The 17,838-nt window shown below is 44.3% G+C and overlaps 1 protein-coding gene across 1 annotated transcript in view; it reads left to right on the top strand.

Annotated features, from left to right (window-relative positions):
* The window catches only part of LOC140364351 (T-box transcription factor TBX19-like), a 28,284-nt gene extending 10,931 nt beyond the window's left edge, over window positions 1–17,353 (top strand). The window contains exons 4-9 of the mRNA XM_072450484.1: window positions 12,293–12,427; window positions 15,614–15,675; window positions 16,086–16,141; window positions 16,224–16,370; window positions 16,901–16,949; window positions 17,136–17,353. Coding sequence (XP_072306585.1) covers window positions 12,293–12,427; window positions 15,614–15,675; window positions 16,086–16,141; window positions 16,224–16,370; window positions 16,901–16,949; window positions 17,136–17,292 — 606 coding nt within the window. The 3' untranslated portion in view covers window positions 17,293–17,353. The remainder of the gene's footprint in view (window positions 1–12,292; window positions 12,428–15,613; window positions 15,676–16,085; window positions 16,142–16,223; window positions 16,371–16,900; window positions 16,950–17,135) is intronic.
* Window positions 17,354–17,838: the final 485 nt, after the last annotated feature.

Below are 17,838 nucleotides of genomic sequence, written 5' to 3'. Positions count from 1 at the left end.
ACTGAACCAAGATCTAAACCAAGACTGTACCAAGACTGAACCAAGACTGAACCAAGACTGTACCAAGACTGAACCAAGACTGTTCCAAGACTGGGCCGAGACTGAACCGAGACTGAACCAAGACTGAACCGAGACTGAACCGAGAATGAACCAAGACTGGACCGAGACTGAACCGAGACTGGACCGAGACTGAACCGAGACTGAACCAAGACTGAACCAAGACTGTACCAAGACTGAACCAAGACTGTACCAAGACTGAACCAAGACTGTACCAAGACTGAACCAAGACTGTACCAAGATCTAAACCAAGACTGTACCAAGACTGAACCAAGACTGAACCAAGACTGTACCAAGACTGTACCAAGACTGAATCAAGACTGTACCAAGACTGAACCAGGACTGAACCAAGATCTAAACCAAGACTGTACCAAGACTGAACCAAGACTGAACCAAGACTGTACCAAGACTGAACCAAGACTGTTCCAAGACTGGGCCGAGACTAAACCGAGACTGAACCAAGACTGAACCGAGACTGAACCGAGAATGAACCAAGACTGGACCGAGACTGAACCGAGACTGGACCGAGACTGAACCGAGACTGAACCAAGACTGAACCAAGACTGAACCGAGACTGAACCGAGACTGAACCGAGACTGAACCAAGACTGAACCAAGACTGTACCAAGACTGAACCAAGACTGAACCAAGACTGAACTAAGACTAAACCAATATCGAACCAAGATCTAAACCAAGACTGAACCAAGACTGTACCAAGACTGTACCAAGACTGAACCAAGATTGTTCCAAGACTGAACCGAGACTGAACCGAGACTGAACCAAGACTGTACCAAGACTGAACCAAGACTTTACCAAGACTGAACCAAGACTGTACCAAGACTGAACCAAGACTGAACCAAGACTGAACCAAGATCTAAACCAAGACTGTACCAAGACTGAACCAAGACTGAACCAAGACTGAACCAAGACTATACCAAGACTGAACCAAGACTGAACCAAGACTGAACCAAGACTGTACCAAGACTAAACCAAGACTGAACCAAGACTGTACCAAGACTGAACCAAGACTGAACCAAGACTGTACCAAGACTGAACCAAGACTGTACCAAGACTGAACCAATATCGAACCAAGATCTAAACCAAGACTGAACCAAGACTGTACCAAGACTGTACCAAGACTGTACCAAGACGGAACCAAGACTGTTCCAAGACTGAACCAAGACTGTACCAAGACTGAACCAAGACTGAACCGAGACTGAACCAAGACTGTACCAAGACTGAACCAAGACTGTTCCAAGACTGAACCAAGACTGTACCAAGACTGAACCAAGACTGAACCGAGACTGAACCAAGACTGTACCAAGACTGAACCGAGACTGAACCAAGACTGTACCAAGACTGAACCAAGACTGAACCAAGACTGAACCAAGATCTAAACCAAGACTGTACCAAGACTGAACCAAGACTGAACCAAGACTGAACCAAGACTGTACCAAGACTGAACCAAGACTGAACCAAGACTGAAGCAAGACTGTACCAAGACTGAACCAAGACTGAACCAAGACTGTACCAAGACTGAACCAAGACTGAATCAATATCGAAACAACATCTAAACCAAGACTGAACCAAGACTGTACCAAGACTCAACCAAGACTGTACCAAGACTGAACCAAGACTGAACCAAGACTGACCCAAGACTGAACGAAGACTGAACCGAGACTGAACCAAGACTGAACCAAGACTGTACCAAGACTGAACCAAGACTGTACCAAGACTGAACCAATATCGAACCAAGATCTAAACCAAGACTGAACCAAGACTGTACCAAGACTGTACCAAGACTGAACCAAGACTGAACCGAGACTGAACCAAGACTGTACCAAGACTGAATCAAGACTGAACCAAGACTGAACCAAGATCTAAACCAAGACTGTACCAAGACTTAACCAAGACTGAACCAAGACTGAACCAAGACTGTACCAAGACTGAACCAAGACTGAACCAAGACTTTACCAAGACTGAATCAAGACAGTACCAAGATCTAAACCAAGACTGTACCAAGACTGAACCAAGACTGAACCAAGACTGAACCAAGACTGTACCAAGACTGAACCAAGACTGAACCAAGACTGTACCAAGACTGTACCAAGACTGAACCAAGACTGAACCAAGACTGAACCAAGACTGAACCAAGACTGTACCAAGACTGAACCAAGACTGAACCAAGACTGAACCAAGATCTAAACCAAGACTGTACCAAGACTGTACCAAGACTGAACCAAGACTGAATCAATATCGAAACAACATCTAAACCAAGACTGAACCAAGACTGTACCAAGACTCAACCAAGACTGTACCAAGACTGAACCAAGACTGAACCAAGACTGACCCAAGACTGAACCAAGACTGAACCGAGACTGAACCAAGACTGAACCAAGACTGTACCAAGACTGAACCAAGACTGTACCAAGACTGAACCAATATCGAACCAAGATCTAAACCAAGACTGAACCAAGACTGTACCAAGACTGTACCAAGACTGAACCAAGACTGTTCCAAGACTGAACCACGACTGTACCAAGACTGAACCAAGACTGAACCGAGACTGAACCAAGACTGTACCAAGACTGAACCAAGACTGTACCAAGACTGAATCAAGACTGAACCAAGACTGAACCAAGATCTAAACCAAGACTGTACCAAGACTTAACCAAGACTGAACCAAGACTGAACCAAGACTGTACCAAGACTGAACCAAGACTGAACCAAGACTGTACCAAGACTGAATCAAGACAGTACCAAGATCTAAACCAAGCCTGTACCAAGACTGAACCAAGACTGAACCAAGACTGAACCAAGACTGTACCAAGACTGAACCAAGACTGAACCAAGACTGTACCAAGACTGTACCAAGACTGAACCAAGACTGAACCAAGACTGAACCAAGACTGAACCAAGACTGTACCAAGACTGAACCAAGACTGAACCAAGACTGAACCAAGATCTAAACCAAGACTGTACCAAGACTGAACCAAGACTGAACCAAGACTGAACCAAGACTGTACCAAGACTGAACCAAGACTGAACCAAGACTGAACCAAGACTGAACCAAGACTGAACCAAGACTGAACCAAGACTGTACCAAGACTGAACCAAGACTGAACCAAGACTGTACCAAGACTGAACCAAGACTGAACCATTTTCGAACCAATATCTAAATCAAGACTGAATCAATATCGAAACAACATCTAAACCAAGACTGAACCAAGACTGTACCAAGACTCAACCAAGACTGTACCAAGACTGAACCAAGACTGAACCAAGACTGACCCAAGACTGAACCAAGACTGAACCGAGACTGAACCAAGACTGAACCAAGACTGTACCAAGACTGAACCAAGACTGTACCAAGACTGAACCAATATCGAACCAAGATCTAAACCAAGACTGAACCAAGACTGTACCAAGACTGTACCAAGACTGAACCAAGACTGTTCCAAGACTGAACCAAGACTGTACCAAGACTGAACCAAGACTGAACCGAGACTAAACCAAGACTGTACCAAGACTGAATCAAGACTGAACCAAGACTGAACCAAGATCTAAACCAAGACTGTACCAAGACTTAACCAAGACTGAACCAAGACTGAACCAAGACTGTACCAAGACTGAACCAAGACTGAACCAAGACTTTACCAAGACTGAATCAAGACAGTACCAAGATCTAAACCAAGACTGTACCAAGACTGAACCAAGACTGAACCAAGACTGAACCAAGACTGTACCAAGACTGAACCAAGACTGAACCAAGACTGTACCAAGACTGTACCAAGACTGAACCAAGACTGAACCAAGACTGAACCAAGACTGAACCAAGACTGTACCAAGACTGAACCAAGACTGAACCAAGACTGAACCAAGATCTAAACCAAGACTGTACCAAGACTGAACCAAGACTGAACCAAGACTGAACCAAGACTGTACCAAGACTGAACCAAGACTGAACCAAGATTGTACCAAGACTGTACCAAGACTGTACCAAGACTGAACCAAGACTGTTCCAAGACTGAACCGAGACTGAACCGAGACTGAACCGAGACTGAACCAAGACTGAACCGAGACTGAACCGAGACTGAACCAAGACTGGGCCGAGACTGAACCAAGACTGAACCAAGACTGGGCCGAGACTGAACCGAGACTGAACCAAGACTGAACCAAGACCGAACCGAGACTGAACCGAGAATGAACCAAGACTGGACCGAGACTGAACCGAGACTGAACCAAGACTGTACCAAGACTGAACAAAGACTGAACCGAGACTGAACCAAGACTGTACCAAGACTGAATCAAGACTGAACCAAGACTGAACCAAGATCTAAACCAAGACTGTACCAAGACTGAACCAAGACTGAACCAAGACTGAACCAAGACTGTACCAAGACTGAACCAAGACTGAACCAAGATTGTACCAAGACTGAACCAAGACTGAACCATTTTCGAACCAATATCTAAATCAAGACTGAACCAAGACTGAATCAATATCGAAACAACATCTAAACCAAGACTGAACCAAGACTGTACCAAGACTCAACCAAGACTGTACCAAGACTGAACCAAGACTGAACCAAGACTGACCCAAGACTGAACCAAGACTGAACCGAGACTGAACTAAGACTGAACCAAGACTGTACCAAGACTGAACCAAGACTGTACCAAGACTGAACCAATATTGAACCAAGATCTAAACCAAGACTGAACCAAGACTGTACCAAGACTGTACCAAGACTGAACCAAGACTGTACCAAGACTGAACCAAGACTGAACCAAGACTGAACCAAGACTGAACCAAGACTGAACCGAGACTGAACCAAGACTGTACCAAGACTGAACCAAGACTGTTCCAAGACTGAACCAAGACTGTACCAAGACTGAACCAAGACTGAACCGAGACTGAACCAAGACTGTACCAAGACTGAACCGAGACTGAACCAAGACTGTACCAAGACTGAACCAAGACTTTACTAAGACTGAACCAAGACTGTACCAAGACTGAACCAAGACTGTACCAAGACTGTACCAAGACTGAACCAAGACTGTTCCAAGACTGAACCGAGACTGAACCGAGACTGAACCAAGACTGTACCAAGACTGAACCAAGACTTTACCAAGACTGAACCAAGACTGTACCAAGACTGAACCAAGACTGAACCAAGACTGAACCAAGATCTACACCAAGACTGTACCAAGACTGAACCAAGACTGAACCAAGACTGAACCAAGACTGAACCAAGACTGAACCAAGACTGTACCAAGACTGAACCAAGACTGAACCAAGACTGAACCAAGACTGAACCATTTTCGAACCAATATCTAAATCAAGACTGAACCAAGACTGAATCAATATCGAAACAACATCTAAACCAAGACTGAACCAAGACTGTACCAAGACTCAACCAAGACTGTACCAAGACTGAACCAAGACTGAACCAAGACTGACCCAAGACTGAACCAAGACTGAACCGAGACTGAACCAAGACTGAACCAAGACTGTACCAAGACTGAACCAAGACTGTACCAAGACTGAACCAATATCGAACCAAGATCTAAACCAAGACTGAACCAAGACTGTACCAAGACTGTACCAAGACTGAACCAAGACTGTTCCAAGACTGAACCAAGACTGTACCAAGACTGAACCAAGACTGAACCGAGACTGAACCAAGACTGTACCAAGACTGAATCAAGACTGAACCAAGACTGAACCAAGATCTAAACCAAGACTGTACCAAGACTTAACCAAGACTGAACCAAGACTGAACCAAGACTGTACCAAGACTGAACCAAGACTGAACCAAGACTGTACCAAGACTGAACCAAGACAGTACCAAGATCTAAACCAAGACTGTACCAAGACTGAACCAAGACTGAACCAAGACTGAACCAAGACTGTACCAAGACTGAACCAAGACTGAACCAAGACTGTACCAAGACTGTACCAAGACTGAACCAAGACTGAACCAAGACTGAACCAAGACTGAACCAAGACTGTACCAAGACTGAACCAAGACTGAACCAAGACTGAACCAAGATCTAAACCAAGACTGTACCAAGACTGAACCAAGACTGAACCAAGACTGAACCAAGACTGTACCAAGACTGAACCAAGACTGAACCAAGACTGTACCAAGACTGTACCAAGACTGTACCAAGACTGAACCAAGACTGTTCCAAGACTGAACCGAGACTGAACCGAGACTGAACCGAGACTGAACCAAGACTGAACCGAGACTGAACCAAGACTGGGCCGAGACTGAACCAAGACTGAACCAAGACTGGGCCGAGACTGAACCGAGACTGAACCAAGACTGAACCGAGACTGAACCGAGAATGAACCAAGACTGGACCGAGACTGAACCGAGACTGAACCGAGACTGAACCGAGACTGAACCGAGACTGAACCGAGACTGTACCAAGACTGAACCAAGACTGAACCAAGACTGAACCAAGACTGAACCAAGACTGAACCAATATCGAACCAAGATCTAAACCAAGACTGAACCAAGACTGTTCCAAGACTGTACCAAGACTGAACCAAGACTGTTCCAAGACTGAACCGAGACTGAACCGAGACTGAACCAAGACTGTACCAAGACTGAACCAAGACTTTACCAAGACTGAACCAAGACTGTACCAAGACTGAACCAAGACTGAACCATTTTCGAACCAATATCTAAATCAAGACTGAACCAAGACTGAATCAATATTGAAACAACGTCTAAACCAAGACTGAACCAAGACTGTACCAAGACTCAACCAAGACTGACCCAAGACTGAACTAAGACTGAACCAAGACTGAACCAATATCGAACCAATATCTAAACCAAGACTGAACCAAGACTGTACCAAGACTGAACCAAGACTGAACCAATATCGAACCAATATCTAAACCAAGACTGAACCAAGACTGAACCATTTTCGAACCAATATCTAAATCAAGACTGAACCAAGACTGAATCAATATCGAAACAACGTCTAATCCAAGACTGAACCAAGACTGTACCAAGACTCAACCAAGACTGACCCAAGACTGAACTAAGACTGAACCAAGACTGAACCAATATCGAACCAATATCTAAACCAAGACTGAACCAAGACTGTACCAAGACTGAACCAAGACTGAACCAATATCGAACCAATATCTAAACCAAGACTGAACCAAGACTGTACCAAGACTGAACCAATGTCTAAACCAGGACAGACTTAAGATCTGAACAAGACAAAAGCAGGACTAGACCGGGACTAAAACAGGACTGAAACAACAGGACCACAACAAGACTAAACCACGGACTAAAGCAGGACAAACGGCACATTCAACACATCAAAATAGGTACTAAACCAAGACTTAACCCCAAATCTAACATGCATTAGTTTAGGCCTGAACCTGGATTAGAACCAGACCAAATCAATTCCACATCAAGACGAAAATGGGCTCAATTGAGGACCAAGTATGGAAGCAGACTAAACCAGGACTAAACAAAGTCCAAACCAGGGACTTTAGTTTATTTACCTCTTTATTTGAATAAGTTTGTTTTGCTTTGGTGAAGTGGCATTAGCCTCACGTGCACGCTCACACGCACCCCGCCACGTGCACAGTCACACGCACCCCCACACATGCACAGTCACACGCACCCCCACACGTGCACGCTCCTTGTTTGTGTTTACCCATTATCCGTGCATGAGACAGCGCACGCTAATGAAATAATTGCTGCTTATTTGTGCATTATGGTAATTATGTTTTTTACCGGGAAATTCATTTGGCCTGGCTTTGAGAGCCACGTGCACTCTCACTCTTACACACACACACACACACACACACACAGACAGACAGACACACACACAGACACACACACACACACAGACAGACACACAGACACACACACACAGAAGCTTTAATGTGCACGCCCCTCAGGTCAGGGTCCTCAGAGCTGTTTGTTCAGACTTAATTGGAGCTTGTTAGACATCAACAACACTCCAGACCGGCCAATCAGGGGCCAGAAAGAGCCGCCAATCAAAACTGCCCTCCATTCAGAGGAGAGAGGGTCCAAAACTTTCAGTCAATCAGAGAACAGACAGTTACAACGAAGGGCGATAAAGAGGAAGTCAACAAAGGGAAACTCATCTTTACAAATCCTGGCTTAGATTCAGACATCAATTTACAATTTTTCAATCAATCCACACGATCATTGTCTGATTCAGCACCTCCCTCATTAAACGCTTTAAACGCTTTAAAACGCTTTGAGAAAAACAAGATGTTTTGACTTTCATCCAAAAAGTCATTCTCAATCTGTGGACTTGGTCTGAGAACTCAGATGTTTAGCCTGTTCGGTTAATCTATTTGTTTACCCTAACAGCCCTGTAATGGGCTGTATAAATCTTATTGTTTGCTGACTGCAGCTCCCTCATCACCAATGAGTACCAGATTACCATCAAACTGGCCTGTTCTGTTTCCTAACCAGGGAAGAGAGGGGGTCTCACAAAATTGGCCTCCTCCTGCTTAGAATCTTCACCTCACTTTCTTCAGAAGAGCGGTTTGTGGCTTCAAGATGAAGTTGCACGGCGCTCTGTGGTCCTGAATTTGCATGACTTCTCTGTTGATAAAGCCTCTTGTGCGATGGCTGTTTAGTCTCACCCATGTGTCTTTACTACTTTCCTCACCTTACTACCTTATTGTCTTTTCCGTCTTATATAAATGGGTACAAAAAATCAGTGCTGGGGAAGAGAGTCCTCAGACCAGGTCCTTAGATTGAGAATGACTCTTGGATGAATGGAACAGTCCTAGACAAATGAGGGATTACACCGACCTATTTACATTGTGTTTATTCTGTGTGTTGCAGTGGCCTTGGTAGTGCTTGGTTGAAATGTAGATATATTAAAGTTCGACAATAGTTTATACAAAAACGATGACTTTCACTCATTATCATTAAATCGAGCTGTTTTACATCTGCAGTCAGACTTTTCACAGCTCTGGTCTGTTAGTAAGATCAAACTAATCTAAAAAATGTCGTTGGTATTGCAACTTCAGTTCTGAGTATTTTCAAAAACAGTGAAGTGTGATTGGTGATTTACAGTCTCACACCACGTTCACACGAGTAGAAGGACACGACTGAACGAGAAGTGTTTATGTAGACATGGTTCAGACCTTGTTCACACATGGTTTAGACCTTGTTCACACCTGGTTCAGACCTTGTTCACACATGGTTTAGACCTTGTTCACACCTGGTTTAGACCTTGTTCAGACCTGGTTTAGACCTTGTAAACAGATTAACAAACCCTCCAGCTCAGCTGCCGTTAGAACTCATTTCCACATCCAAGTGTAATGAGTTTGCATTATTCTTTAATGACAAAGTTCAGGGCATTAAAAATGCTATAAATCCCACAATGCAAAAAATTACCCTAAAACCACCAAGACACTTAGAGCTGACTCACTTTGCACCAGTAACTGACAAAACTGTCCATGAGATCATCACCAGTCTGAGTTCATCTACATGCTGCCTTGATGTGTTACCCACCAAATTTCTAAAGTCTGTGCTGAACAGTTTGTTAGCACCACTCACTCACATAGTTAACATGTCGCTTCAATCTGGAACATTCCCAATGTCTTTGAAAACTGCGGTCATAAAGCCTCTCCTAAAGAAGAGCAGTCTTGATGCCGCAGTACTGAGTCATTACCGGCCCATCTCTAATCTGCCATTTTGGGGCAAAGTCCTTGAAAAGGTTGTTTACCAACAGCTCACAGATTTCCTCTTAATAAACAACTCATTTGATGTTTTTCAGTCAGGTTTTAGACCTCATCACAGCACTGAGACTGCTCTTGTCAAGGTGACAAATGACATCCGCCTGAACACTGACACGGGCAAAGCCTCAGTCTTAATTCTGTTAGATCTGAGTGCTGCTTTTGACACTGTCGATCATGGGATCCTCTTACAGAGACTAGAGGACTGGGTGGGCATCACTGGCACTGCCCTAAACTGGTTAAGGTCCTATCTGGAAGACAGGAAGTACTTTGTTGAAATTGGTAGCTGTGTCTCAGACCACATGACCCTGACCTGTGGAGTGCCCCAAGGGTCAGTCCTGGGTCCCCTTCTGTTCAACCTCTACATGCTGCCGTTGGGTCAGTTGATACGCAGTGAAAATGTGTCCTATCACAATTATGCAGACGACACTCAGATCTATGTTTCACTATCGGCAGGTGACTATGGACCAGTAGATTCACTCTGTCACTGCATCCAACAGATCAGTTTGTGGATGCAAAACAACTTTCTCCAGCTGAACTCAGACAAGACTGAAATAATCGTTTTTGGCCCACAGAAACAAAGAGAAAGTGTTAGCGGTCACCTCCAGAGTCTCGCTCTAAAACCTACAAACCAAATTAGAAATCTGGGGGTAATAATGGACTCAGACTTGAACTTTAATAGCCACGTCAAATCAATAACATCAGCAGCTTTTTACCATCTAAAAAACATTGCCAAAATCAAAAATATAGTGTCAAAACCAGATTTAGAGAGACTTATCCATGCGTTTGTCTCCAGTAGATTAGACTACTGTAACGGCCTGCTCACTGGTCTCTCCAAACGAGCTGTAAAACAGCTGCAGTACATCCAGAACGCTGCTGCTCGGGTCCTGACTAGAACCAGGAAGTATGATCACATTAGTCCTGTTCTCAGGTCTCTGCACTGGCTCCCTGTGGCTCAGATAATAGACTTTAAAGCAGCTCTGCTTGTGTACAAGTCTCTCCATGGCCTAGCACCAAAGTACATCTTGGATATGTTAGTGCCATATGAACCATCTCGGACTCTGAGGACCTCAGGGACCGGCCTCCTGCTGGTGCCCAGAGTCAGGACAAAACATGGGGAATCTGCGTTTCAGTTTTATGCAGCTAAAATCTGGAACAGTCTTCCTGAAGATGTGAGACAGGCTTCTACTCTGACAATGTTCAAATCTAAGCTAAAAACTGTTTTGTTTAGCTGCGCATATGACTAAAAGGATTTTTTCTTTGCACTCTTCTCTTTTGTTTGTGATTTTATTAGTTTAGAAAATCAGTTGGATTGATAATTTTTAATTTAGTTAATTTTCTGTAATTTCTTTGTGATTTGAATGCATTTTTCCTGCTGTGAAGCACTTTGAATTGCCTTGTGTATGAAATGTGCTCTACAAATAAACTTGCCTTGCCTTGCCTTGTTCAGACCTGGTTTAGACCTTGTTCAGACCTGGTTTAGACCTTGTTGACACATGGTTTAGACCTTGTTCACACCTGGTTTAGACCTTGTTCACACCTGGTTTAGACCTTGTTCACACCTGGTTTAGACCTTGTTCACACCTGGTTTAGACCATGTTCACACCTGGTTTAGACCTTGTTCACACCTGGTTTAGACCTTGTTCACACATGGTTTAGACCTTGTTCACACCTGGTTTAGACCTTGTTCACACCTGGTTTAGACCTTGTTCACACCTGGTTTAGACCTTGTTCAGACCTGGTTTAGACCTTGTTCAGACCTGGTTTAGACCATGTTCAGACCTGGTTTAGACCTTGTTCACACCTGGTTCAGACCTTGTTCACACATGGTTTAGACCTTGTTCACACCTGGTTTAGACCTTGTTCAGACCTGGTTTAGACCTTGTTCAGACCTGGTTTAGACCTTGTTCACACATGGTTTAGACCTTGTTCACACCTGGTTTAGACCTTGTTCAGACCTGGTTTAGACCTTGTTCAGACCTGGTTTAGACCTTGTTCAGACCTGGTTTAGACCTTGTTCAGACCTGGTTTAGACCATGTTCAGACCTGGTTTGGACCTTGTTCACACCTGGTTTAGACCTTGTTCACACCTGGTTTAGACCTTGTTCACACCTGGTTTAGACCTTGTTCACACCTGGTTTAGACCTTGTTCACACCTGGTTTAGACCTTGTTCACACCTGGTTTAGACCTTGTTCAGACCTGGTTTAGACCTTGTTCAGACCTGGTTTAGACCTTGTTCACACCTGGTTTAGACCTTGTTCAGACCTGGTTTAGACCTTGTTCAGACCTGGTTTAGACCTTGTTCAGACCTGGTTTAGACCTTGTTCACACCTGGTTTAGACCTTGTTCAGACCTGGTTTAGACCTTGTTCAGACCTGGTTTAGACCTTGTTCAGACCTGGTTTAGACCTTGTTCAGACCTGGTTTAGATCTTGTTCAGACCTGGTTTAAACCTGCTTTAAACCTGTTTTCTCTTGAACAGATTGTTCTAAACTCGCTGCACAGATACGAGCCTCAGATTCACATCGTGAGCGTCGGCTCCAGACACAGACTCGTGTCCAACGTGTCCTTCAGTGAGACGCAGTTCATCGCCGTCACCGCCTACCAGAACGAGGAGGTACTACAACTCCCACAATGCACCTCACTACACCGCCTACCAGAACGAGGAAGTACTACAACTCCCACAATGCACCTCACTACACAGCCTACCAGAACGAGGGGGTACTACAACTCCCACAATGCACCTCACTACACCGCCTACCAGAATGAGGAGGTACTACAACTCCCACAATGCACCTCACTACACCGCCTACCAGAATGAGGAGGTACTACAACTCCCACATTGCACCTCACTACACCGCCTACCAGAACGAGGAGATACTACAACTCCCACAATGCACCTCACTACACCGTCTACCAAAACGAGGAAGTACTACAACTCCCACAATGCACCTCACTACACCGCCTACCAGAACGTGGCGGTGCGGCAGTAGCTCAGTGGTACAGTGCTCGTCTTCTCATCCGAAGATCAGCAGCGATCGCAGCTGCCTCAGGTGTATACTGCCATTGTGTCCTTGGGCAAGACACTTGGGTGACTGGTAAAGCCGCTTTGAGTGTGTTGACGACACTAAAAGGACTTGATGTGACCATTTACTACAACTTCCACAATGCACCTCACTACACCGCCTACCAGAACGTGGCGGTGCGGCAGTAGCTCAGTGGTACAGTGCTCGTCTTCTCATCCGAAGATGAGCAGCGATCGCAGCTGCCTCAGGTGTATACTGCCATTGTGTCCTTGGGCAAGACACTTGGGTGACTGGTAAAGCCGCTTTGAGTGCGTTGACGACACTAAAAGGACTTGATGTGACCATTTACTACAACTTCCACAATGCACCTCACTACACCGCCTACCAGAACGAAGAGGTACTTCAGTTGAGACTTTAGTTCACCTTTCATTTAACTGACATTGAGATCATTTAACTGACATTGAGATCATTTAACTGACATTGAGATCATTTAAGTGAGTGATTTGAGTTCAATTAAGTTAAATTGTTGTTAATGTTGACGTTAATGTTAAATTTGTCTTGTAGTCTAGGTTCTTCAAAGTCGCCACCTTTAGCTTTTATTACTGCTTCACACACTCTTGGCATTCTCTTGATGAGCTTCAAGAGGTCATCACCTGAAATGGTTTTCCATCAGCCTTGAAGAGTTCCCAGAGATGCTTAGCACTTGTTGGCCCTTTTGCCTTCACTCTGAGGTGTGTGTCCACACTTTTGGTCTGTACTGTGCAGAGTTCACTCAGGGGTCTCCCAGCGTGACCCCTGAGTTCACTCAAGGGTCACGCTGGGAGAGACTCCACACGCTGGGCAGGGCACAATCCAGAAGCTCTGGATCAGGTTCATTTTCCTTGCCTCTGAGGCGTTCCTCAGATAAAAAGGGCCATTGCACTGATTCACAGATGAGGCTGGTCTGAAGAGACTGTCCTGGATCTAAGTTTCGTTGTGGACTTGAAAAGTTGCAAAATGATCCTTAGTTTGAGTTTGCATGATGCAGTTTGAATCAAGTCTGAAAAACGGGTACAGAACTCTTATTTATGGGAGAGAAAAGTTAGCTTCTGCGGACGTGTCTCTGGAATGTTCTTTGTTCTGTGGGTTTGCTTAGCATTGCTAGGCCAGAGATGAGCCCTTTTTCTCATCTCCCGGGTTGAGGACATTCTTTCTTGAAGACAGGATAGAACTTAGTTGGTCTTCTCTCTCTCTCTCTCTCTGACTGACCGCTGGGGGTTGGGTTTTGGCGCCATTGTTCAACCAATCAGCATGCATGCAGAGTCAGAGCTGATTAGAGAAAAAGATACAGAATAATGCAGCCATTGTTTAGCATTATCATTAGGCCACATAGTTACAAAGCTAGTATTGTTCACAAGACGAGTTATAAAACTGTTGAATAAACATGCAGAACACAATAACATCATGTACAGTAAATTTATCTTGTGGACAAAGTCTGTAATCAGATGATTGTTTACTAAAACAGCATAGTCTTTTTAGCATTTTAGCTTTTGTCTTGGTAGAGAAAATGGCTTTGTGAGTTTATTTTAATTCAAAGCAGTCATTTGATGTAAAAGGTTTTCCCAAAGCGAGAAAACTCTGCTCCTGCAGAGATGTCATAAATCTCCTGTACCATGGTACAACCTTACAACTGCATTCCTGTCACAATGACGACATCCAGAGGTCATCTGCAGGTCACTACATGTAAGTGAAGTTGAGTTCACTTCAGTGAAAAATCATTTACAAAAAAGTGTCATAATTTTTATTTTTAGATAAAGACGTAATCACCAAACACATTAAATATCAGAATCAGAAAAGGGTTTATTGCCATTTTGTTAATGAACAAAATTCACAAACAGGAACTTGTCCTGGTGATTTGGTGCAACACAAATAACAAAACATTGAACACTGAATACAAAACGGCATGATATGTAAATAATAAAATATAAAGTTATGTAGTGCAATAAGAAGTGAACAGTGCAGTGAGTGCAAGGTGCTTAGGCAGTGTTCATGAGTCCAACAGCAGAGGGAAAGAAACTGTTCTTGTGACGGGAGGTTCTGGTCCGGATGACCGTAGCCTCCTGCCTGAGGGGAGTGGCCTCCTGTCTGAGGGGAGTGGCCTCCTGTCTGAGGGGAGTGGCCTCCTGCCTGAGGGGAGTGGCTCATCCCAGAGCCCTGGAGACGTACAGGTCCTGCAGAGATTGAAGTCTGCAGCCGATCACCTTCTCAGCAGAGGCACAATGTGCTGTGGTCTCTGTTTGTCCCTGGCTGTGGCTCCAGTGTACCACACGGTGATGGAGGAGGTGATGGAGGAGGTGAGGATGGACTCAATGATGGCCGTGTAGAACTGCACCATCATCTCCGCTGGCAGCTTGAATTTCCTCACCTGTCACAGGAAGTCCATCCTCTGCTGGGCCTTCCCGATGAGGATGTACTTCCTGATGGTGCAGTGATGGTGCAGTTCAAGGTATAAATAAAGTACAGCATAAAAAGTAAGTTGGCCTTGAAGTGTCTCTGCACTGACCTGTTTGATCAAGTCCATAAACACTTACATTTTGAATTGGGCTCATATTTAACCTCAAATAAATATGTTTGAAGAGTAAATAAGTTGATAACATTAAATATGGAGTTCTTCCATATATATGACTCCCACAATGCACCTCACCTCACAGACCACAGCAAATCAGAACAAATGTTCAAACTCTTAAAAGCTCAAATATTACAGAACATTAGAGTTTTAAATTCTCTGTCTTTTTCAGATCACTGCTCTGAAAATCAAGTACAATCCTTTCGCCAAAGCTTTTCTTGATGCCAAGGAGAGGTATGACCTGCACTGAGACAACATAAAGGCCTAAACTATTTAAAAAAACAGAAACTATAAACACACACATAATTTAACAACTTATTAACTATTATCTAATGTGGTATAATACAATTAGAGTGTTTGAATGGTGGTAGAATGGATTCTATTGTGGTAATTGTGGCGGCCATCTTGTGAATGTGAAGAGCAAAATTGGAATCAGAATAAATTAAAATAAAATAAAAAACGGGACTAAAAAGTGTTTCAATTGGCATAATATTTTATATCTATGGTCCTAATAATGCAGGAGCCATGTCTCTGTCAGTACATGTTTCTCTGAATTATGAAAATGAATAATCTATTCACTTCTATAAGTCGGGTCAAGTACAATATGTCCAAGTCGGGTACATTTGTTTGTTTATGTACTACAGAAACCCAAGTGGAAGGAGTTCATCAGAACCAGAGACCAGAGTGGGAATCCAGTCCTGTGAGTGAACCAGAACTAAACTAGGACTAAACAATGACTAAACGCGACAAAACCAGGACTAAACCCGGTCTCTCTGGTCCAGGTCCGGGCTGGTCACTTTGTCCGGCATCAGGAGGTGGGGCTTATCCCTACCATCACCACGGATACAAGCATCACAGTTACCATGGATACTCGGGAAGACACACCCCTTACCCCACCCCGTTGCTGCAGCCCCGCCCCCAGCATCCAGGTACGTCAAATGTTTAGTCCTGTTTTAGTCCTGGTTTGGTCCTGGTTTATTCCTGGTTTAGTCCTGGTTTAAGCCTGGTTTAGGGCTGGTTTAGTCCTGGTTTATCCCTGGTTTAGTCCTGGTTTAAGCCTGGTTTAGGGCTGGTTTAGTCCTGGTTTAGCCCCAGTTTAGCCCCAGTTTAGCCCCAGTTTAGCCCCGGTTTAGTCCCGGTTTAGTCCTGGTTTAGTCCTGGTTTAGGCCTGGTTTAGGCCTGGTTTAGTCCTGGTTTATCTCTGGTTTAGTCCTGGTTTAGTCCTGGTTTAGCCCCTGTTTAATCCGGGTTTAGTCCCGGTTTGGGCCTGGTTTAGTCCTAGTTTAGGCCTGGTTTAGGCCTGGTTTAGTTCTGGTTTATCCCTGGTTCAGGCCTGGTTCAGCCCTGGATTAGGCCTGGTTTAGTTCTGGTTTAGGCCTGGTTTGTCCCTGGTTAAGGCCTGGTTTAGGCCTGGTTTAGTTCTGGTTTAGTCCTGGACTAACCCTTTTCTTTTTTGTAGTTTGTGAAGTGGAAGGTTGGACTTCTCCTCAGCCTCCTCACAGCTCCAGGTCTGAAACTATATTTAAACTATATTTAAACTATGTTTAAACTATATTTAAACTATATTTAAACTATATTTAAACTATATTTAAACTATATTTAAACTATATTTAAACTATATTTAAACTATATTTATCTCACATTTATGACATTTATAAATGTTATTGTTTAATATTTCTGTCATAATTTCTCAGTCAACTTTGTCTTTGGAGCTGCGCAGACATAAGCCCCGCCCCCTCACCTTGCTCCTCGCTCCATGGACCAATCAACTGTGACGGCCTCTTGCAGCCAACCAATCCCAGCCGAGGGGGCGGGTCTTTGTGGCCTCCGGGATCCACACACTCTTTCTGATTGGTTCAGACCAACAATGACGAGGAGTTCAGTTCAAAGAGATTTATGTGAAAGAAAGTACGACTATACCAGGACTAAACCAGGACTAAACCAGGACTAAACCAGGACTAAACCAGAACTAAACCAGGACTAAACCAGGACTAAACCAGGACTAAACCAGAACTAAACCAGAACTAAACCAGGACTAAACCAGAACTAAACCGGGACTAAACCGGGACTAAACCGGGACTAAACCTGGACTAAACCGGGACTAAACCTGGACTAAACCGGGACTAAGCCGGGACTAAACCAGGTCGAAACCAGGACTAAACCGGGACTAAAGCAGAACTAAACCAGGACTAAACCGGGACTAAAGCAGAACTAAACCAGGACTAAACCGGGACTAAACCGGGACTAAACCTGGACTAAACCGGGACTAAGCCGGGACTAAACCAGGTCGAAACCAGGACTAAACCGGGACTAAACCGGGACTAAACCGGGACTAAGCCGGGACTAAACCAGGTCGAAACCAGGACTAAACCAGAGATAAACCAGGACTGAACCAGG

This window comes from Eucyclogobius newberryi, unplaced genomic scaffold (assembly GCF_026437365.1).
Source record: "Eucyclogobius newberryi isolate DKJ021-1_F unplaced genomic scaffold, fEucNew1.0.hap1 SCAF_1, whole genome shotgun sequence".
Taxonomy (NCBI): Eukaryota; Metazoa; Chordata; class Actinopteri; order Gobiiformes; family Gobiidae; genus Eucyclogobius; species Eucyclogobius newberryi.
Note: the sequence above shows the minus strand (reverse complement) of the source record. Positions and strands in the feature narration are given on the sequence as shown.